This window comes from Equus caballus, chromosome 15 (genome assembly GCF_041296265.1).
Source record: "Equus caballus isolate H_3958 breed thoroughbred chromosome 15, TB-T2T, whole genome shotgun sequence".
Classification (NCBI taxonomy): domain Eukaryota; kingdom Metazoa; phylum Chordata; class Mammalia; order Perissodactyla; family Equidae; genus Equus; species Equus caballus.
The window spans coordinates 105,843,143-105,865,691 of record NC_091698.1 but is presented as its reverse complement, the minus strand read 5'-3'; the positions used below and the strand labels follow the sequence as shown (position 1 = coordinate 105,865,691).

At 47.4% G+C, this 22,549-nt stretch overlaps 1 protein-coding gene across 6 annotated transcripts in view; it reads right to left on the bottom strand.

The window, feature by feature from the left end:
* The window catches only part of PXDN (peroxidasin), an 87,719-nt gene that overhangs the window by 38,429 nt on the left and 26,741 nt on the right, over positions 1–22,549 (bottom strand). For 4 of the 6 annotated variants that reach the window (XM_070236802.1, XM_023619630.2, XM_070236803.1 and 1 more), the window contains exons 2-6: positions 10,672–10,743; positions 9,611–9,682; positions 5,344–5,415; positions 1,492–1,563; positions 1,053–1,124 (exon numbers count right to left, since the gene is read on the bottom strand). In XM_070236802.1, the coding sequence (XP_070092903.1) occupies positions 1,053–1,124; positions 1,492–1,563; positions 5,344–5,415; positions 9,611–9,682; positions 10,672–10,743 (360 nt within the window). The remainder of the gene's footprint in view (positions 1–1,052; positions 1,125–1,491; positions 1,564–5,343; positions 5,416–9,610; positions 9,683–10,671; positions 10,744–22,549) is intronic. The other 2 variants (XM_023619631.2, XM_070236804.1) reach the window with 1 other exon arrangement.

The following is a 22,549-nucleotide window of genomic DNA, read 5'->3' as shown; positions in this document are numbered from 1 at the left end:
CCTGGCCAGCCCTCCCAAGGCCGAGCAGACCAAGAGAAGGAAGGCCCCCAACTCCACAGGCCTGCTCTGGCATCTGGGTGACAAGAGCGCAATTAAGTGGGGCCTGAAATCCAGGGTTTCACAGAATGAGCAAAGTCAAGGGAGCAAATAGCAGGCAGAAAGGAGGTGCTGAGGTCGAAGGATCAGCCTTTGTCAAAAAGCCGTCAGCGTGTTCATCAGGACGCAGCAGCCCCGCCTGCCTGCCCTGAGCTCATCTTGGTGATCCTGGCAATTTCTCTGCTACTCTCTCTTATCCATCAAATATGGAAGCACTGATCACGTCCTTCCCCTGGAATGAGGTTTTAGTCGGCTGGTGATTGCTTTACCCCAAAGAAACAAATCATGAACAGTGAGGAAAGTCTATGTCTTATTTCACTTTATTTCACTGAAGAGATGAAACAGACAAAAGGCCACTCTGGGTCTGGCTTCTTAATATAAGTTTTCTGTTTCTTTCTCATCTAGTTCATCGTACGCAGTCAGTGATAGAAACTAAAAAACAAGGGCTTTCAAGACCACAAAGGAAAACACAAAAAAGATGTCCAATGACTTCCTCCATCAATACTGAAATGCTTTAATTCCCTTATAAGAAAGCACCCATTACAAGGCAACATTAGTTTTGGAGACCTAAAAATGGGTACACTTCAGTCTACTTAACATGTTCAGTTACATGGGTGCCTAAATAAAAGGAATACAGCACAGAGATTCTGTCTAGACTGATTTTATTTCCAGTAGTAAATACACACCACAGAATTAAAAATTAATTTGAAGAATTTAAAGTTGATTCTTAGAAATGTCTTCCTCGCCTATTAAAGGATGATCCCACTGCCACGTTCCCTGGATCTCCTCAAATCTCGGTTTTACATTCTGATGCTTCCCATCACCCCCCAGCTGTAGAACTCTTTGCTATTGTGCATTCTGATCACAACACACACTTCACAGGACCCAACAGAAAGGGGCACGAATGGAGAAGCTAGGCTTTGCTGGACAGACAGCACAGAAGGGCCCATACTCACAATCTTTTCATGGACTCCAAGTGATTAAATGTTCCTGGAACCAAATGTGTAATTCGGTTGTTATGCAAAAATCTGTTGAAAGAGACAAGACAACAAAGTAACTTTTAAAAATACTTCTTAGATGCATAGAAGAGTGTAAGCCATCAATTAAATCAGCTTTTAAGAAACTATCTCAGTGATTGCATTGACTTAATACAAATGAACCTGAGAACAAAGTTATTAGTCCAGAAAAGAACTAGAAATTTTTTTCTATTTTATCACCATTCCCCAAAAAGAAGAAATTCTAAGTCCTGCTTCTGACTTGTTAGATGAGGAGCACAGATTTCCTGCTGAGGCAGTTTGCAGGTGTGTGAACAGATAGCGACCAGAATTCAGTTACAGCAAATGGGCAGAGCCCAGGGCTCCACAACCCACAAGTGAAGACAGAAGGTCAACTTACAGCCTTTCGAGCTTTGGCAAATGCTGAAACGACTCTGGGTCCAAAGTTTCTATCTGATTAAAATGCAGGTATCTAAAGAAGTAAAAAAAAAAAAAAAAAAAATTTAATGATTTTAATTACTTTTTTTACAGGTTTAGATTTTCTGCTCGAAAGTTTCTTTTCTAAGTCATTTCAAATTCAACGTCAACAGATAACTCTCCAGATGTCCTACACTGTGTGGAAAACAGACGAAGTGATCGAACAGGAAGATTAAACACAACTCTATTTTGGGCCCAGATTTTCATAGAATTGGCTGGACAACGACAACTGTGGGTCAGACACAGCGTGGGCCTTTCCTTCACACCCGGAGGGAAAAACCACGACAGCTCCACCCTGCTGATTCACTTTCAAAATATATGGGCCTTTCTAGAAAAAAAATCAACATGATCTTAATTACGGCACATAGATATGTGAATACCTTCATTCAAATCTTTTAACTTATAAACGAAGTTAGGAGGGGGATCAATTTCCACTTTAAATTGATGTTGAGCATGTTGTCACCTACAGAAACAACAACTACAGAAATAATGAAAGAAAAATCGCCCTGGACTAAGGGAGCTAACGCACTTCCTCAAACGTCCCTTAGTGCAGACCACCTGGAGATTATGCTTCTTTCCATTTAAGACGTCTCCTTGCTTCCCATAATTTACACATTTTTGGCATGACTAATTTCTTCTAATTTTCCTGAATACTGCTTTTCTCACTTGAAAATTGGTGGGCTGTCCCTTACCTAAAACACTCTTTGTCACCTCCTAACTGGGGTGTAGGTGAGCGAGCCCCCCATCCACACAGCAGAAGAGGGGTCTCCACTCACGCACCCACCCCAACAGGCATGCATTTCTAACGTTGGCTTCTCCGTGAGAGGCGGGACCCCCGGGAGTGACAGTCACAGCACCAGGGTTACAGGTCTCAAAAACCCACATCAAAGAGAGCTTTCTCAAAACTCGCCCCTCATCAGTTAGACACTTTCACTAACGTTTGAGATTACTGTAACTTCAAGGTCACTAAACTTCTACTGCCCGCACCCCTGGCCTGTCCGTATGCAGCTCTGTCCCTGGGCAGCTCACCAAGACCACAGGGTGACCCCAAGTCTGAGAAGGGTGCAGGGGTGGGCTGTGAGCTGGCAGAGCTCAGGCCTCCCCACCGAGCTCAGAGCTGCCTCACCCTCTGCCACCCCCTCTCCCGTCGCCTGGAGGGGACAGGTCTGTGCCCAGTGCCGTCCATCCACGAGTGGAAACTATGAGAGCAGGGTGAACTGAAGCAGGAAAAGAAGGAAATGCCCAATCGATGGCGGCCACAGGACAGTGCCCAAAGGAGACAGAAGCAAACAAGAAGCTCCAACAGCCACCCAGGAGCAGCCTGGGGACTGGGCCCACCGAGGACACAGACGCAGAGAGCAGACTCGCTCAGCAGGGCAGGCAGGCAGGGCGGGAGTCCTGGGCGAAGCGGATGAGGAAGAAGAGGCATGACATGCCAGTCCCGATTTAGAGTTTGTTTAAAAATCTACACGCAGCAGCCACAGCGCAGGTTGGCCAGGAAAGAGGCCGCCCAGGCAGGACGCAGGCAGCCTGCTTAAATGGTGCCAAGAAAACTAACCATCAGGGGTTCACGGGCTCCTGGAACAGCTGCGGCTCCGGGCAGCCGGGGGTGCCAGCCACCCATCCCACAGTGGAGGAAGCCACAGACCAAAGATGGGAAGTGAGGCCCAATTCTAATCCACATTCTGACTCTGGCCACGCACGTTCGCTGACACAGGACCACGGCCTCCCACGGAGCCCATGTTAAATTAATCAAACACAGAAATCACGATACTGAGGGGCTCCAATGCCCTGGCGCCCACGTCAGCAAGCCCAGAGCTGAGCCTGGAAATGCCTCAAGGTTACAACATGGAAACCCAAGGACAATCCATCACATGGCCAACCAGGCGTGTGCTGCAGACGACCAGCGATTCCCTCTCTGGCTCCAGCACCTTCTCTCTCGGTCTCCCCGATCCCGTCAGGGAGGCTCCTGACCACTCATGGGTCAGCGCTGCCCAACTCAAATCAATTTTTGCTCAAGTAAACTCTTAAAACCTCTAGATGCCTCAGTTTATCTTTTATCTGAGAGGCTCAGCAGACACTGGCAGGCCTCAAAGCCCAAAGTCTCCCCTCTGGCTGGGAAAGCCCACCTCTTCAGCGGTTGGGTCTGGAGGGGCCTCCACGGGACGGGGATGGAGTTAGTGGAGACCTACAGACTGTGCACACACGTCAGGGACAGCATCCGCCTGAGTTCTCGGGGGACACACTCATCTCCCTATGCAGTGCCCTCCTGGGGGGTGGGGACCTGGTCCTAACTGTGTCCTCACCCCCCTCAGCAACCCAATGATGTTACCCGAGTGCAGGAGGAGTCCCAGCAGCAGAGACCCCAACCACCAATCCTGGGTTCTGAAGACAGCCTGACCCAGGATGCACCCCCACAATCATCAGAATGCTAAGTCAGAAAATTCTACTCGGTGTTCCATACATGCCATTCCTCTGCCCTCCTCGTTTCCCCCTGGACTTCACCTCTTTCTTCCTTAAAAATCGCTCAACCTGCCCCCTCATAAAGCTCGATGAGCAGCACCTAGTTCTCATCTTTTCAGCGTGTGTAAACCACAGCCAGGATTTTACAGCTGTCTGCTACGATTACCTTATCGCCCTCGTGCCATTAAAAGCGTGTCGGATGCAAGAACTTGTTCCCTTGTAAACTCTCCCTCCATCTGGATGTTTTCCAGATTTTCCATGTGTTTCTGGAAAACATAATGGTCTGAAATCCGTTTTTTTCCTTCTCTCTAAAGCAGGGACTATACAAGCTCTTAGATATAACTTCTCCCCAATACACTCTATGCCATGAACCATCAGCTCAGGAAAGCAGCTCAAACTTGAATAAATAAACACTTATTTAGAAACACGAGCACTGGGTGTGCTTCCAAAGCACTGGGTTTGCTTCCAAAGCACTGGGTTTCGGGTGAACACTCTCCCCAGCTCTGCCGTAAGGTCTCTGGAGGTATTTCTGTGCCCAGACAACCAACAAAACATGAAAACACATCAACAGTTGTAGCAGAAGGATGTCATGCTGCGTTACGGGAAACAGCTGCTTTCCATCCATGTAAGTAAAACTATGTGACAACTTGAAGCTCCTCAGGAATTGCTTCAGCTCATTGACTGAAAGGTGAACTGGCCAAGCAAACAAACCAGAAAAAACTGCTTTTACCAAGAATTCTACTTAAAAATTAACACTCTGACTTCATAGCAAAGTAGGACATCATATGTCGCCAAAGAAACATGTCACATACGCTAACTAGAAGCACATGGAAAACAGTTGATTTTCTCCAAAATAATGACATCATGAATGAAGAAAGTAAACTGCACGAGTGCAGATTCACAAACAGGAAACAGTACAATGGGAACCGTCTCCTCGCCCTGCACTGCCCTGGATTCTTCTCCCCGAAAGACCTTTCGTGCTCAAATCTGTCTGCAAGCCTGTCTCTCCTTTGAACTGGGAGCTCCGTGGGGACAGGAGCCACTCGGCCTCACTGTTCTCTGCGTCACGAATGCGGGGCACATGGTCTGGCGTACAGCGGAAGCCAATAAATGTCTCCTACTGGATGGAGGGAGCCGACAGACAGACGAATGACCAGTCAGTGACGGCTCTTCCACCTGCATGCACATGCTCCCTACGCCCCACTTAGTACAGACATGCATCGTGCAAACAGCCACTTAGTCCGCTTTCCCTATGAGAGGCAGAGGGCAGGTGACACCCGAGACCCTGAATACGGAGGACAGGGACACTTACAGTTGCTCTAGGGAGGAGAGTCCCTTAAAGGCTTGCCTGTCAATTGACTGGATCTCATTCTTGTACAAATAGCTGAAACAAGAAACACGGGGGGTTAGTGCCCACGAGAGGCCACGGCTGCAGACGGAAAAGGAGAATTAAGGCGACACATGGAAACAGTTTTAAAATTAACGATCCCATGAGAATACAAACAAAACCTTTACACAGCGAGTGCAGCCCCTCTCACGGGGGCTCCCCTTCCCTTTCTCAAAGGAAAATCCCCAAACTGGAGGTGGTCAGACCTCTGCTGTGTAACGGGTAGATTCTTGGAACATGGCCTATGAGTTGTTGACAGTCCCTCACTCCCCACAAACATGTGATATGCGTCGACTATAAGATTCTATCACACATGCGGTTTCAAAATATCCAGAAGGAATTTGCAGAGTAGACAGTGTGAAGACTACATGTGTCCCGAATGACTCTCACCCGCCCAGAATCCCATTCTTACAAAACAGGAGCAACAAAGGCCTGTCAGAAGAATCACTTTACTGGCCCACCGCCTGTTTTCGTATGACCCGAAAGCTAAGAATGGTTTTTGCATTTTTTAAAAATGTTCAAAAATTTTAAAAGAAAAACAAAATTTGGTGACACATGAAAATTATATGAAATTCAAATTTCGGGGTCCACGAGTACAGCTCTGTTGGTACGCGGCCACGTCCGCTCGTTTAGTATCACCCACGGCCGATTCTGTGCTCCGTGGCAGAGTTGAGTAGTCATGACAGAGAGTGTATGCCTGTAAAGCCTCAACTCTGTCCTTTACAGAAAAGTTAGTCAACTCCTGAACAAATTTATCAAGGATGAAGACTTTCACACCAAACTTTCACAATTCCAACAAGAACCACAAAAGGGTGCACATTGGATCTACCCATCTGTCTGGGACACGACGACTTCTCAGTGCCACGCTTCTCCTCACACATCTCTGCAGCAGCAGATGCCGGCGAACCCCAAGAACGCGGTGGTAAACACGTGACTTCCACGCCCAGACTCGAGATGTGAACCCTGGTGGTTCCCCACCACTGATGTAGGCAGAGGGACGAACCGAAACCCACTGCCCTCCTACAGCTGACCTCAGGCTGAAGCTTCTTTTGTGTTGGTTACCATGGGCTGGGGTTTCACTTAGCTATTCCACCAAATAACCAACACTTTCTGTCTCGTGCTTGTAATACCACGTGCCTCATCTCCAGAAGCACAACGTGTTTTATTCTTTGATTAGCCACGTCTGGTGCAGGCCCAATTTGTCAGGGCCGCTCTGCTGTCTTTGATTGGTGCAGTCCTTCTAAGTGTTTCTCACTTCTCGCTGTACAAATCTGCAGAGACGACCTCACAAAGAACTACAAGCCTAACACAAACCAGCCAGAATGCCCCCAGAAAGCAACAGCCCAGTGCCCGCGACAGGGGCCTGGCGCAGCGGTTACTGCCAGGCTGTGTAGGCTGGAATCCCTGAACTGCCACTCACTATGTCATCTTGAATAAGACAGTAACCTTTCTCTGCCTCAGTTTCTTCCTATGTGAAATGGAGACAATAGCAGCACCGCACAGGGTCATGGAAATTAAATTTGTTGTTGTTAGTGTCACTGAGTCAATCTGACTCCCAAGGACTTGTGTTCTGCAGGGGCCCTGCCTGGTCTTTTCTGCCACCCTCTCCCCTTCCAGCGCTACATCAGACAATGCTCCACTGCTATTCATAGAGTTTTCATGGCCATTTTTTTTGGAAGTGGGTGGGCAGGTCCTTCTTCCTAGTCTGTCAGCTCAGCTGAAACCTGTCCACCACGGGTGACCCTGCTGGTATTTGAAATACCGGTGACATAGCTTTCAGCATCACAGCAACACACAGCTGTCACAGTACGACAACTGACAGAGGGTGGGTGTGGTTCCCTGACCAGGAAACAAACCCGGGCCGTGGCAGTTAGAGTGCTGAATCTTAACCACTAGACCACCAGGGCTGGCTGAGTGAAGTTAAATAAATATACAGAAAGATTTAGAGTAGGGCCCAGCACATGGTAACTACTGTTCAGGTGTGAGTTATTACTGATGATAATATTCCCATAGAAGGTAAATGTGAATAGAGGTTTCTGTGCCTGTTTCCTAAAAACAAAACAGAACAAAAACCAAACAGCGCTAGGAACATGTTTGCATGCACTTTAAAAAAATGAGAGTAAAGGACTCCTTTTAAAGAATATGTAAAACAACTGAACCAAACTAATATGTATGAATGTATGTCTATAAAGACATTGGGACATGATTTGCTTTCATAAGAATAACTGGGTACTGATCATCTTCTAACAGTAAATTACAAATACTTCTCTACCTCATCACAGAGTTGACTCTTTGAATATGAGTTCTATCTCGTGCTAATTCATCATGAGGAAATACTAACTAAGGGGAAGGTTTATGCCTCCCAGAAGTAATTGGGGTTCTGGTGGATAAGGAATATTCAACTTCTAAGAGTATACTTTGGCACTGACCAAATAGATAAGGCTGATAAAATCAATAAATTACAGAAGAGCTCTTAAATATTTAAATGATACTATTGCATTCTCCTACATCAGTGCTTATTAGACTGTACTCACCCAGTGAGGTCTAAGGAGAAGGGAGCTGGGGACCCTGAACACGTGAGTAAGGGGTCCCCGGGGTCTTTCCCGTCACAGCTCCATCCCTACTCCTCAGGGCTTTTTCTCATCACAGTCTATCTCCTCTCTTGACTGCTGACCTCTGCTCAGCCCATCCCCAGTGACCTGTGGTACCCACTGCCAGTCGGTACCCACGGCAAACGTGCATCATGGATGTGTTCGAGTGGGAGAGAGGAAAAAAGGTTGGAGCATGGAAGCCTTGAGAGTAAGCCAGTCAGGAGATGAGGTTTAAAGCATTATTTAAAAGAGATCACCTTAAGTGAAAAACAAAGTATCCCAAACTCCTTAATGTTAAATATATTTACAGAGTAAATAAGTTGATCTTAGGTAATTCATACCAAAAGCAAAATATAAAATAAAAAATAAACTAAACATGTACACACGTAAACACGTACACACGTAAACACACACTGTGAATGCTGGCTATCGGTTAACTGCCTCTGCTTTCCAAGAAATCCAAACCTTTCTTCTGGAACTTGCACTACACTTAAAATTTTAAAAAATAATAAAGCAAACAAAGAAAAGTTCAAAGAATAAACATGCAGCCTGTCTCTCATTTTGAAAATGTGTAACAAGGCTTGGTAACGTTCATACAGAATTAAAAATTAACATACTATCCCAAAAGTGGTGGGAAATCTGTTTACACATGACACTTTCAAATATCTTCATTGAGGAAAATATATTTCAATTAACAGTTAAAGTTAACTCTGTAGTTAAGAAACACTGATGAGTCTAAAATTAAACATTTCAAAACCCACATCAACACTCACAATATGGCTTTGTTTTAAAAATCAACATAATGTAAAGACATTCAGCTTCACGTATAACATAAATTTCCAATAAAAATCACTGATGTAAATCCCTCATTAAAATGGTTCTACTTAAAAAGTTATCTAAGGTCTAAAAGTAAGAATAATTTGCTGAAAGCACATGACACATACTTCTAATCTGTCTGGAACGAGGAATGTAATCGGAGTGTTTTTCTTAACGCTTCCCAATTTTAGAATAAGTGCCGTGAAGATACCAAACCAGCAACCCCCAAGAGGGCGTCTTCTACACTGCAAAACTGACTTCAACGAGCACATCTTTCAAACCCCAATAAGTTAATTAAGTAAATGAAATCACTTGGAGAAAAGTGGAGAAAATTAGCAGGAGTCAGTGACATTCCAAAGAGATCTGTAATTTACACGGTACATTTCACCACAGCTGCAAAGGGAGCTCAACCGTCCTGAGAGCTTTTGTCTCACGAGACACCTGTCAGCTGTTCACACCCAACTGGACCTGAGGGCAACTCCCACCTCAGCAAGTATCACTAGTCCCAGGATGATTGTCAGAGGCTATGGCTTTTAACTTTTTTCAACCTATTTTACTGAAGGCTTAGTAGCTAAACACTAAAAATCCCTTAGGCAGCTCTTTATACCAATGACAACTCACTTTAAAAATCCCAGCTGAAATTTCACTCACCTTCTGAAAATTAAACCTCTTTAAATGGGTGTATTTACAATAATTCATAAGCAAGTAAAAATTTAGCTCCATGATGAAATAGTCAAATACAGATAACACAAGCTTTTGGGATAAAGAACTGATCATTGACTTACAGATATTTCAAATTCTCCAAGTCTTCGAATGATCCCCCAGGTATGCTCTTGATCTGATTATTGTTGAGAAGCCTATGAAAGTAAGTTTCAATCAGAATTAAAACAGCTACAGACCTTAACATCAACATTCACGAAATGCTAAATTAACACAAACACATAGCACCTTCAGAGGCCCGTAACTACAAATTTTCTCAAGAAAGGAGCATCCACGTTACCCCACTGTTTCACCTTTGTATGTAAGAGAGAAACAGGTCCCTCTCTCCTATACAAAGGAGTATCTGTCTTCATCCTGTTAGTAGATTTTCTACTTCAGCCGGGACTATGGCCAACTGGAAGGCCATGGTGGAAGTACAGAGTGTCAAGCCAGATGTGTCACTGAAGGGAGGTCCTTAGCCAATGGGAAGGGACTGGTATGCAGAGCCACAGGTGGTCTGCCCTCCAGGCTCCTGATCCCATTGCCCTGCATATTCCCCAGCACCCAACAGTCACTGTCCAGGTGCAGAAGAGCCAGAGAAACCAGCCTCCCACCGTGCTCAGTACAGCAGATAGCAGAGCAGCCTGGGGTCTGCTGCAGAACCACTCAGCTGTCGGGCCTGTTCTCTTCCTCCACCCTTGAGGTCTAAACCCTGGGGCGCAACTGGGTAGCCCTCCAACCCTTCCTGAGTCTACATCAGTTCAGGAGAAGTGCCGTGCCCTCGACCCCGTGGTGGGAGACCAGCACAGCTGAGCGAACCCGGCCCAACAAGGGGCTGAGTTGCTGACACGAAGAGAAGGGGAGCATGTGTCCTTTGGCCTAGCTCACACTGCCATACAATGGCCAGGTTCACGGCTGTCAGACAGACCGTCAGGGACAATGCCAGAACGGCCACCAAGCATGGGATCCTCAGCGACCCATCCTAGTCTGCACACTCCTCTCAGGCTCCACCTCGGCCTCGACCATCCATACCCATCCACCGTGGGTAATCGGGGTCGACCGCAGTACTTGAGATCCACCCACAGGCGGAGGTGTCACGACTTCTCTATTTTTCTCTCCTGGTTCCCAGCAGAATGTTTGGACTTACAAGGTATTCAAGTTTCTCAGCCTCCTGAATGCTCCAGGCTGGATCTCTCTGATTCTGTTAAAGCGAAGATCCCTGTGAAGAAACAAGAAATGCATTTATAGGGAGATCTGCAGTCATCACTAATCTATGTCATTTTTAAATGTTCCGTTTCAAAATGGCGATAAGGTAGCTAAGAAATTGAATCTCAAAATGTATTCCCTGGATGAACCATCTCTTTGCTGAGGCTAGATTCATCACATGAATATTTATCTGAATGACAGATCGACTATGTCACAGTACACGAATTTGTTTAAACAATAATTATGGGAAGACAAAATATTACTTTAAGTACCTATCCATCCACCTTCTGCCAATCCACTAGAAAACTGAACGTCAGTAAGGCTTCAGATAACACACAGGATCAACTGCATCTACTCAAGAGGCGAGCCCCACGGGCCACGTACTTGTGGAAACACTTCACAGCTCCTGCGTGGAATTTCATGAGCTGGAATTTGGTTGTTTATCAGGTAACCACCAATTACATTTTCCCAGTGAGGAAGTTTAGACCGAATGTGTCAAAACCACTATGCTCATTGAGCAGGTGAACTGGGAAAATGAGGATAACTAATGTATGGATTTTGACCTAACATTTCTAAACAGGTATTTTACATACAGTTAAACATGCACTGGTAGACTAGTTATTTATTTTTTCAAGGACAGAGGGAGGACTTGAACAGCCAGCCCAGCAGAGACCGGGGGCAGGACAGGCTCGATCCAGAGACGGACCCACCAGCTGGCCCAGCGCAGGAGAAGCACGTGGATGGTTGTAGAGCTGACACTGGGGCAGAGCAAGCGTGGGGGGCTCTGACCGGGGGGTCAGGAGTTCAGAAACAGAAGGGATGCAGACAGAGATCTGCCTTTACCCTGACAGCTTGAATTAAAACCCATAAATTTAGCAAGTATGAAAGTCACTGAAAAATAAACAGAAAGACCACTTTCCTTTATCAACGTCTTAGAAAAATTAAAATTCCTCATTCACAGGTCCAACCCCTTCTAACCCAGTCCAGTAGGGACTATTATGGGTGGAACTGTGTCCCTGAAATTCATGTGTTAAAATCCTTCCCCAGCGCCTCAAATGTGACCTTATTGGGAGAGAAGTCTTTATAGGAGCTGATCAAGATAAAATGAGGTCACAGGGTGGGTCCTAATCCAATAGGAGTGGTGTCCTGAGAAAAAGTTGCAATTTGAGGTCAGGCACCCAGGGAGAAACCATGTGGACTCTGGAGTTGTTGTGTCACAAACCAGGAAACGCCCAGGGTTGCCGAAAACCACCACAGATTCTCCCTCACGGCCTCAGGAGGGGCCAACCCGGCCAGCCCCTATCTCCGACTTCCAGCCCCTGGAACTGCGAGACAGCACATCAGTGTTTAAGCCCCCGTGTGTGGTGCTTTGTTAGGGAAACTAACAGGGGATCCTGGGGCAACATTTGCTCCAAATCATGAATGGATGTTTCTGTTACTACCTTCCTTGAGCTCTTTTAATGTTCATAATCTTTTCTGGAATCTGATTACTTTGAGACACTTTAATACCTGTAAATAATTTATAGAATTGGTTCTAGTTTATGATACAATAAGAGGCTTCTCAAAAAGTAATTGTTTGAGTCACTAAAATTAGTCGTGTTTGGTGTCAAGTCAGCAAACGAAATATGGTGCGTTCTGTCATTTGCCTTCTTGCTTTGGGGCAAGGTCTGGGGAAGGGGAGTTCATTTTCCCTTCTGCCCACCCAGGCAACCACAGGCACCATCTGACCCGAGTTTGCACCCTCAAGCCCTCCCCGGGCCACTTTCTTCCCCCAACACGCTCTGCCCAGAACACTCCTCCCGCTGCACTGCAGTGTTTGTTCTAAATAGGCTAGGATTTAACTTCCATTCCTATTCTGAATGCTGCAGGTGGTACTACTTGGAGGCGTGCCGAAAGTCAGGAACAGTGAAGGCGGATGCAGAGTCCTAACGTGTGAAATGTGGATCCGTTATTAATGAGGAAAGAGCTCTGGCTGAGGCTGCAGTGTGAACCCAAGTGACTGGGAGAAGCTCTCTGCCCTCACAGGTAACATGAGGTTTCACCGAATTTGAACAGATGAGCCAGGTGCAAACAGAGAAAACCTCCTCCTGGAACACCGTGACATACTCACACACAGCAGAAACCATCCAGACACTGTGTTCAGGAACCAAGTTTCAAGTCCAGAGTAAAGACCGTGGCTTGAACACCCATAATGTCTGACTCCCATTCTCTGCAAATCCATACTCAAGTGACAGAGGACCGATGATGGCAAAAACAATTTGGAAACTGGAAAGCAAACCAATGAGTGAGGATTTGGCAACTCAGAATTCGACCTGAGCAGGCTACCGGCAAGACTAGGAACCAGCCTCTGCGATGTGGCAAAACGCATCGGCGCCGCCAAACTCGGGTAGTGATGGAGAGGGTGTTGCCGCAGACACAGCAGCCCCGCACACCTGGCCCTGCGCACCTGCAATGTGGCCTAACCAAAACATGGGGTCCGTGGATGACGCACAAGAGATCTCAATGACCTCATATGAAAAATGGAATTTAAAGCTGTCATTACTTGCAATAAGCTTGTATGTTGATTACAAGTTGAAATGAGTATGTCTGATATATAGTTAAAGTCTTAGTAAACTTAACCTGTATCTTTCTAATTTTTAATGAACCTGTTAGAAAATTTAAAATTCCATACGTGGTCGCATCATACTGGTGGTACTGGACAGTGCTGGTCTAGGTTAAAGGGGAATATTTCAATCTTTTTTCAAGCATCGGATCAATTCCCCACTCTCTTAGCCAGAAAGCCAGAAAAAGATGGCACACTTACCATCCTAGAGAGGGTAAAACAGAGAGTCCCCATTCTAACAAAGAAGAATCTTAGCAGAGAAATTAAAAGGATAAAAAAGAAATCAAACTGAAATTCTATAACCAAGACACAATAACCGAAATGAAAAAACTCATTGCATGGAATTAACGACATATCAACTACTCCAGACAAAAAGGGAGTGGACTTGAAAGCAAACATTATAAATTACCCATTCTGAAGGAAAGAGGGGAGAATGTTTACACACTCAGCGTTTACATGCACGTACACACGGGCCTCCTCAGGGACGCTCATCCTCCAGAGCCACGGAAGAGCAGAGAGTAAGAGGCCGGGTGACCCCAACCCAGAGAGACAGACTGAGGGAATGGAGACGCTGTGGACAGGGAGCCAAGAGTCATTTCAAACATGAACCCACATTCTAAGTCCTAACCGCAAAGTGCATGAGCTGCTTTTTACCTGAATTAATTCCCGCTCTGTAGGGAGAATCAGGAGGGATGTGCTAACCTAGGAATGGTGACGATTCTCCCAAGCAGCGTTCTCACTGGGGCCCCCTCAGCAGCAGCAGCAGCTGCACCAGGAACTTGTTAGAAAAGCAAATTCTGGGCCGGCCCCAAATCTAGAGAATCAGAGACTCTGTAGTGGGGCCTGGTGATGTGCATTTTCACAATCTCTCCAGGGGAAGCAAGGTGAAGTGTGAAAACGACTGCTCTCCAGCAGTGTGTACACGTGTGGCTGCATGTATATGTGTAAGCATGTGCACCTGTGTGGATATGCATGCACACGTGCACACTCACACACACACACACACACACTCAGCAGACGTCTGCTTGTCCCCTCTGCGCCTCCTCCACGTCTGACCCTGAGCCCACCTGTCACTGCTGACATAAAGCTTATGTTACATGCGAACTGAACTCTCCAGCTAAAAAGCGGTTAAAACCAAGTATGTAATTTAACTCATCTTCTTTTTTAACTTTTAAATTGCTGTCTACACACGCCTGGGCAGACAATGTGTGTAACCCTACAGAATACGGCCATAGGGTCATTCATTACCTACCTCACACACTTGGGTGTGCTCAGTTATTTCACTAGTAGAATTGTTATTTTCACAATCATAATAACTACTTCCACAAATAATCCTAACATGAAAAAAAACTGTCCTAAACTTTAAAATTAACGAGCATTTCAGAAGCACTCCCTCTGCTCGTCCCCGCCCCCCATACCCCGCAGTGGAGCCCCCTCTGCTCTGGCTGGGGCCCCGGGGCTGGGTGTGCTGGGCAACACGGCCAGGCGGCCCTCATCCACACCTGCTGGCTAGTGCCCAGGCCCTCTGCTCACCTGCCAGCTGCCCTTCAGTGCCACTTCTCCCAACAATGAACTTTCGGAAATTTCTCTGTGAAGTGGGCGTAATGAGGGAGTGGAGGTAGATTCTAGAAAGCTCTGGGAAAGCCACAGCTGAATACACGTGAACACTGACAGCTGACAGCAAGAGGGCAGCTGCAAACTTTCACTGAGGCCAAGAGTAAAGCCCCGAAGACACTGGTACAGCTCGGCACCCCTTCCTGCGTGAGCTGGAAAGTGCCCATCCTTCCTAAACAGAGGCACTCGAACCCTCAAACCCCAAGGACAGTAATAATACGCCACGTGCACAGTAACCGAGTGGTGAGAGACCAGGGACGTGCAAAGTGCTCCACACACCATGAAGCTCTTTGTGAGCATCCACGGTGACCGGCATCCGCACAGGCCCCCGGATCTCGCTGACTCATTCACGGAGTGCATTAAGTACATATTGGGTGACAATCTCTCAAGAAAGCAGTTTCTACACTTAGAGCATCTCAGTGTAGGACAGGAGTTCACTCAAAGGCTCCTAGAAATTATGATTGTAGGCAAGCTCATGGTGAACTTCACAGTCTGCTTCCACCTTACCTGGCTACAGAAGTGACACACAGTGGGGATGTTGGTGGGGACAAGTTAGGGCATGGTAAAGGTGGTTGGTTTTAGGAGGGAGGAGAATTGGAATCAGGTTGGAAGAAATCCCTGAACGTGGCAAACAGGAATTCAGGAACTAAGAAAAATTAGGTAATTTGCCGAAAGTCACCCACTCTGTAAGGAGCAGCACTGAAAATGGAATTAGGACCAGCCCAGGGCTCTTCTCTCAGCACCTGACTGCTCCCAGCGGAGGCCATCAAGGAGCCATTTTCCACCCTTGCTGGAGGAATTCAGCAGATACCCTGCTCCCGGCAGCACTTACATTCAAGAGTTCTTCAGAATGTTGAAGAGCTACTTCCGACCACCTTAAGGGAGCAGGGAGCCAGGACAAGCCATCTGCATACAGAGAACAGACTGGAGCAACCATTACAAACGAAACAGGAATTTCTCAAGTCAGATTCTCAAAGACAGAACCCAGGTCCATTTATATTTTATATTAAAAAGGCTAGCAGAATCTAAGCTCATAAGGCAAGAAGTTTTAGGGTGATTTTTTAGTTTTGTCTCGGTTTAATGTTTCCATAATTGCAACATCTTGATGGAAACAGAAAACTTACCAGAAAAAAACAAGAAGGAAAAACTGGGAAGAATCAAGGTGTTTGGGATAAAGCATCAAAGTACAGGTTTATATCCAAAATCAGAATCACAATTCATTACACACCACAGAAGTGCAGCTTAGAACTAAAAGACGATTTGGAGATGCCAGTTTTCATCTCACCCACTCGAGGGCTCTGTGCCTTAGACCCCGTCACAGTGACAGATGAAGTCCAGACCACGCCATGATGTTTAATTTAATCATCAAGAGTTATTATGAGAAAAAAAGGCACAGTTATTAAAGACTGTCTTATAAAGATCATCTTACCATAATCTTCAGTAACACTCATTTCTAAAATAAGATTATCTTGACTTTTTCCTATTCACCAAAGTGACACGTTTTAATTCATCTTTAAATGAAAAAAAGAATTTAAGAATGATTTGTCAACAAGCCCAAAATTACACGGTATATCCTGTTTGATTTGAGAACCAAAAGTATTTCAGTTACAGGCTGAAAACTCCCACCATATTAGAGCATCAAAACTCAACGGCAGTTACTTTGTGATACAATGATTTTGTTCTTTCTCAAGTCTGTTTCATATTTGGGGGTGAGGTTTCTAACTAATGAGAGCCAGGATGCTACTTTCAAATATTTCTCTACAAATAACACATTTCAGAGGTGAACTGTCTTTATTCTCAATGCATTTTCATTACTAGTGTGGATTTTTTAAAAGTATTTGGGCAATCTTTCATGTTACATAAGAATTCTGATCACATTTGTATCACAGTGTTAAAAGTCATCTTGAGGCTCACTGCAGAATGATCCTCCTTAACTTGTATAATTTCAACATGAACGTTCCTTATATAAGTCAAATAGTGGCAAACACTGACTTTGTGGTTCTTTGGTAAGCACTGGGAGCATCCACAATACAAACCTAAAAGCTCTTAAAGTGTTGTGCCTCAGAGGAGAAAACACAGAAAGAAGTAATTCACTGATTTTAGAAATTAGCACCCCCTCTAAAGGGACAAGTGCTGAAACATCGTCCCCAGCTCTCCAGCCACTGGGAATGCTGAATCTCCATCACGCCTCCCTGTCCATTCCTACGGAAGGGGAAGAGCATTAGAGGTTCATACCATCGTAGACTTTAAAAAACTGCATTCTGGGGCTGGCCCTGTGGCCGAGTGGTTAAGTTGGTGCACTCTGCTTCGGCAGCCCGGGGTTTCGAGGTTCAGATCCCGGGCGCAGACCTAGCACCTTTCATCAAGCCATGATGAGGTGGGGTCACACACACCACAACTAGCAGGACTCACAACTAAAATATACAACTACCTACTGGGGGGCTTTGAGGAGAAGAAAGAAAAATAAAAATAAAATTCTTAAAAGAAAAAGCATTCTAAAACCAAGCCTTATGATTTTTCACTGATATTTGGCTGGAATTAAATTATGTCCATTTTTTGTATGAATGCATGCCTTTCAGATGCCGAATGAATACCCAAAGCTTGTGTTTTTCGTGTTAATGATAGTGGAGGAATGCGTACATAAATCCATCGATTTACTTTTAATATCTACTAAGATGTCTTATGACGTAGTCTTATACGCCCCACTTAATTCTTTACAGCCAATGATTAAGGCCTAATAATTTCATTTGCTTGTGCATTTAGCAAATGCTAACTGAACAGCTCGAAGTCAGTCCCTGTGAAACGGAACACAGTGAGGAGCTCCAGGCATGCACTGGGCAGTGGCTGGAGACAGTGGAGCGGCTGGCGCTGTGTCTTGGGGAAGAAGCACCAGGGCTGCTGGTGGACTGGATGTGCGCCGTGCGGGAAAGAAGGACTCGCGGTGACTGACTGCAGCTCCTGGCGAATGTGTGAGCCAAACACTGAGATGGGAGGGTTGGAAGGCTGCGGGGGGGTCAAGAGTTCAGTTCAGGGCACGCGCCTGAGATGTGGGTGAGACCGCCAAGGGAAGGTGCCGAGTAGGCTCGGAGACCTGGAGTTCAGAGGAAAAGTCCAGCGTGTCACTATAAACGTACAGGCTGTGGGCACAGAGCTGACGCTTACAGCCTCCGACCTGGGAAGCTCTCCACAGAAGCTGTGCAGAGGAGCGGACACGACAGGAGAGGGCAGCCCCAGGGAGGCCCTGAGGAAGGTCAACATTCAGGGCAGAGAGAGAAGCGGAGAGCTGAGGAAGGAGAGGCAGAGGAGCAGCTGGAGTGTGGAGGGAAGCTGGAAGAGCAGGCTTCCGGCAGGAACGCTCAGCTCTGAGGTTCAGCTGGACTCAGCAGGCAGCTCCCACGGACGCCTGCCGTACACTGTTTCACCGGCACCTGTGGGACGCAGCTGACCATCCACGGTCGGCAAGTTAGACACCTCTCAGGTGAGGAACACTGCCAAGGTTGCTTTGAAGAGACAACAAAATCCAAGTGCTCTCTATCTCCTTGAGGCCTAAACAGGGACGCCCAGCACCGCTCCTGTGAACAAATTCACTACGGTGCTGAAGGACGATGCAGTGCATTTTTCTCACTAAAATTACTGGTTTTTAATGTTTGCTGTAGAAAAAAGAAAACAGGGGCTCTGTGGCACAGAAAATCTGACAGAAAGAGTTAAACTGTTTTTTTTCACACTAGAAGACGCCATAATTTCAAAGATGATAAGAAATTACCCAAGTATATAAAAATAATGCAACTCTTAGATAGATGCACAATTCTTTTTTTTTTTTTTTTTTCTGCTTTATCTCCCCAAATCCCCCCTGGTCCATAGTTGTATATCTTAGTTGCAGATCCTTCTAGTTGTGGCATGTGGGACGCCACCTCAACGTGGCCTGACGAGCGGTGCCATGTCCGCGCCCAGGATCCGAACCAGCGAAACCCTGGGCCGCTGCAGCGGAGCACGCAAACTTAACCACTCGGCCACGGGGCCGGCCCCAGTGCACAATTCTTAAACTTAAATCTCATCTTGCAGATTCTCAGAGGAGAAGAAACTATAACCTATTCCTGTTCCAATGGGTAAAAGTTAAACTCAGGTGATTAGCAGTTTATCTAGCTACATCCCTACTTCCATTCAAAACTAAAAATGCTAAATTCCGCTCTGGGACAGGCAACAGCCCCATATGGAGGGGCCCAGCTGGTGGAAGGAGCCGTGTGACCCAGCCCACTGCTTCCTTCTCTGTCCAGAGGACGGGGGTGGAGGGGCCTGACTTACCCAACTCTGCTGGGCAAGTACTGATGGGGGGCAAGGGTCACATCATCCAGTCACTGCCTCTAGTCAACCTAACAGGAGCTATTGTTTCCTGAAAGCCAGCATTTTATGTTAAAAATGTCCATGTATCTCACATTCTGCTCCATCTTACTATGACTGCATTAAAACAAAACATTCTTAAATGCCTGGCAAGGCTCGTGGTGTGAATTTCCCTGTTTGCTGAGCACAAAGAACTGAAAACATCAGATGAGACGCCCAAGGCACCTGGGACCTCACCAGTCTTCAACCAAAACTCAGGACCCTCCCCCACAAATCACATTTTCTTCTCACTTCAACCAGGCTGATGCAGGCACCATCAACCTGGTAGTGTGACCAGGCTTAACCCCCTTGTCCTTCACGTCTCCTCATCTCTCGAATCCAACGCAGCAGGGCCAGGCCTTTCTGTTTTCCATAAACACCCTTCACACCGTGGCTCCTCCATGCCACCACCACTGACACTGGGCCAGGCCCACCTCCTCCGATCTGACCCTCGTGAGGCCTGGCCATGTCTGCAAACCCAACGTCACCCTTGGGTCTAGCGGCAGCCCAGGAATGCCCACTCCTCCCACACAAAGACAAGGCTCTTGATCAAGGGCAAGGGGAGCCTTCCCATGGGCCCCATCTGTCCGTCGTGAAGCGTCAGGCCCACACTCCCACCTGTCCCTCCGGCAGGGGCCCTTGGCACAGGCTGTCCCCTACCCTACAAGGCTCCTGTCTCTACTCCTCACCCAGTTAACTCCTGCTCGCACACGACATTTGCTCAGGACACCAGACCTGTCCTCTGAGACAAGGCCCAAAAGCCGTGTGGGCGGCACACACCGTCTCCCCCGTATCCCTGTGACTGGGCTTACACAGCGGGGAGCCCTGGTTTGCGAACTGCACGCGGACTTGCAGGAAAGCAAGAATGTGCACAGGCTTCACGCCAACATCAGCGCCTGTGGTTTGGGCAAAACCAAGCTCATCTGCTCACATGTTTACTGTGACTACAAAGGAGAACCCTAAAATGCACCTTCATCAATGAGTTTCTTAACAACAAGTGTGTTGAAACAGGTTTGAAATCTTGACTTCACAATCAGCAAAGCAGCTCGGGGCCGCATCCGGCCTGCAAAAGGTGGATGCCCACAGTTTGGGCCCGCACCTCCAAAAGGCACCTTCAAATGACGTCAGCTGTCCCTGAGGAAGGCAGTCCCCACCCGGCACCCTGACTGTCCTTAGGCCAGCCCACTCCTGTCCCTCTGCGGTCCCACTCCAGTCCCTCAGGCTCCCTGAACACCACAGCAGCCATGACTTTACTGACCTCAAAAAATACTACCCAGCACAGGCCTGGCTGTCAGTTTCAAAAACCTGGCAAGTCCATTCAGGCTTAGGGGTCATCACCCGAGGGTCACGGAATGTCGCACACACTGGAAGGCAGAAGAGCATGCAGTCTGGCAGTGGAGCCTCATCGGAGCCATGGACACCCCCCGATTCCCCTGGGTGGGCCTCTCCTCTGAGCACTCGGGGCAGGCCCCTCCCCTCTCGCTGCACAATCCTCCTCTTCTCACAAGCCCATGGACTGGCAGGAGATGCTCAAGAGAGAAGGGGAGGGGCCGCCCTTGGCCCACTGGTTAAGTTCACATGCTCCGCTGCAGCGGCCCAGGGTTTCGCTGGTTTGGATCCTGGCACTGCTGGTCAGGCCACATTGAGGCGGCATCCCACATGCCACGAGTAGAAGGACCCACAACTAAAAACACACAACTATGTACTGGTGTGATGTGGGGAGGAAAAAGGCAGGGGGAAAAAAAAAGGATTGGCAAAAGTTGTTAGCTCGGGTGCCAATCTTAAAAAACAAAAAGAGAGAGAGAAGGGGAGACTGACGCCAACTCTGCACTTGGTCCCAGATGCCTCCATGAGATTTCTTGGAACATCAACCACCACATGATAGAAAAGGCGATTATTCATCAGGCATTCTGAGGATTTAAGGAGCTAACACACCTAGAGAAGAGTAGGTACCAAATAAAAATCAGTGAGAGCTATGGGAAATGCAAGAGCAACTGCCACAACATAACCCAGACGTCCCCTGGCACTGCCCACCAGGTGACACATGGAGCGTCCGCACACATCCTAGGGCCTGGGGCCTGCACTGGATTCCTAATCGGAACATCCCAGTTCACCTGAGGCCGGAGGGGCTCTGAGCCCAAGACAGGCGTACACCTTTCCACGCTTTTCTTTACCTGACTAAGCACACAGAGCCCATCCCAGTCCCACCCCGACAGGCAGACTGGAGTTCGCCCACTGTGAAATACGGTGCCCACGGCACGGTGATCTCCAGGCACGTCTGACCAGCACAGATGGCAGCGGGACCAGACCGCACCTCCGGGAGAGGCCAGCAGTCGGCCTCACCCTGCCTACTGCTGCCAGCAACGCTAAGAAGGCACGGCCCTGACCCCTCTGTCCCGGCCACTCCTCAGCAGAGTTTGCAGGGAGCAGCCTTGAAGGATGAGGTAATGTCTCCTCCAGTCAAAGAGGAGGTCTGCCCACAGCTCCCCAGAAAGCGGAGCTCCCCCAAGCCCAGTGCTCGTCTCCTCCCCGCGGCCGGTGCTCTACAACCCCCACAAGGACGGGGCACATGGGGCACCCACGTGAACAAGAAGCTCATGCCGCTGACGGCGCTGGGAGCAATAACACCCCTGGCCTCGGAGCAGGACTCTCATGCCTTCCACCAGCCTCCAGGAAGGAGAAGCAGATTCCGGCGTCTCCTCCCTCCGTCTGAGCTCTGTGCTCTCAGGACGCAGCAAAATGACTGATCTGGCCTTTCTGGGCACACGGTGCTTTCCTGTCTGGAGTCGGGTTCAAGCTACGCCTGGGAAACGTGACCGAAGAATCGCCCTTGACCAACATCTCCCCCTACACCTGGTACTTATGCAGCCCATTTTTAAAATGTAATTTAACTCAATTCAATATTTACTGAGCAGATTTGAAGAAACAGGGGCCACAGCTAGAAATTACAGAATTTTTATGGCCTTCTGCTGGTGGGGGCAGATGGCCAACAGGATAAGTTTATTTTTATTTGTTTGCATCCCTATCTTCTTCCTCTCACAAGTAATTAGAGGCAGCATCCAAAACAAATGCATAAAAAAGACAGATGAAATCATCTAAGGGATTAGGAAAAAAGAGAAAAGGAAAACAAGGTCAGAAAAAGAACAAGATTACCAAGCAGACGTCAGAGGCAGGATGCAAGTCTGGCTCAGAGCGTCCAGCAGCCAACGCCAAGAGAAAATGTGAC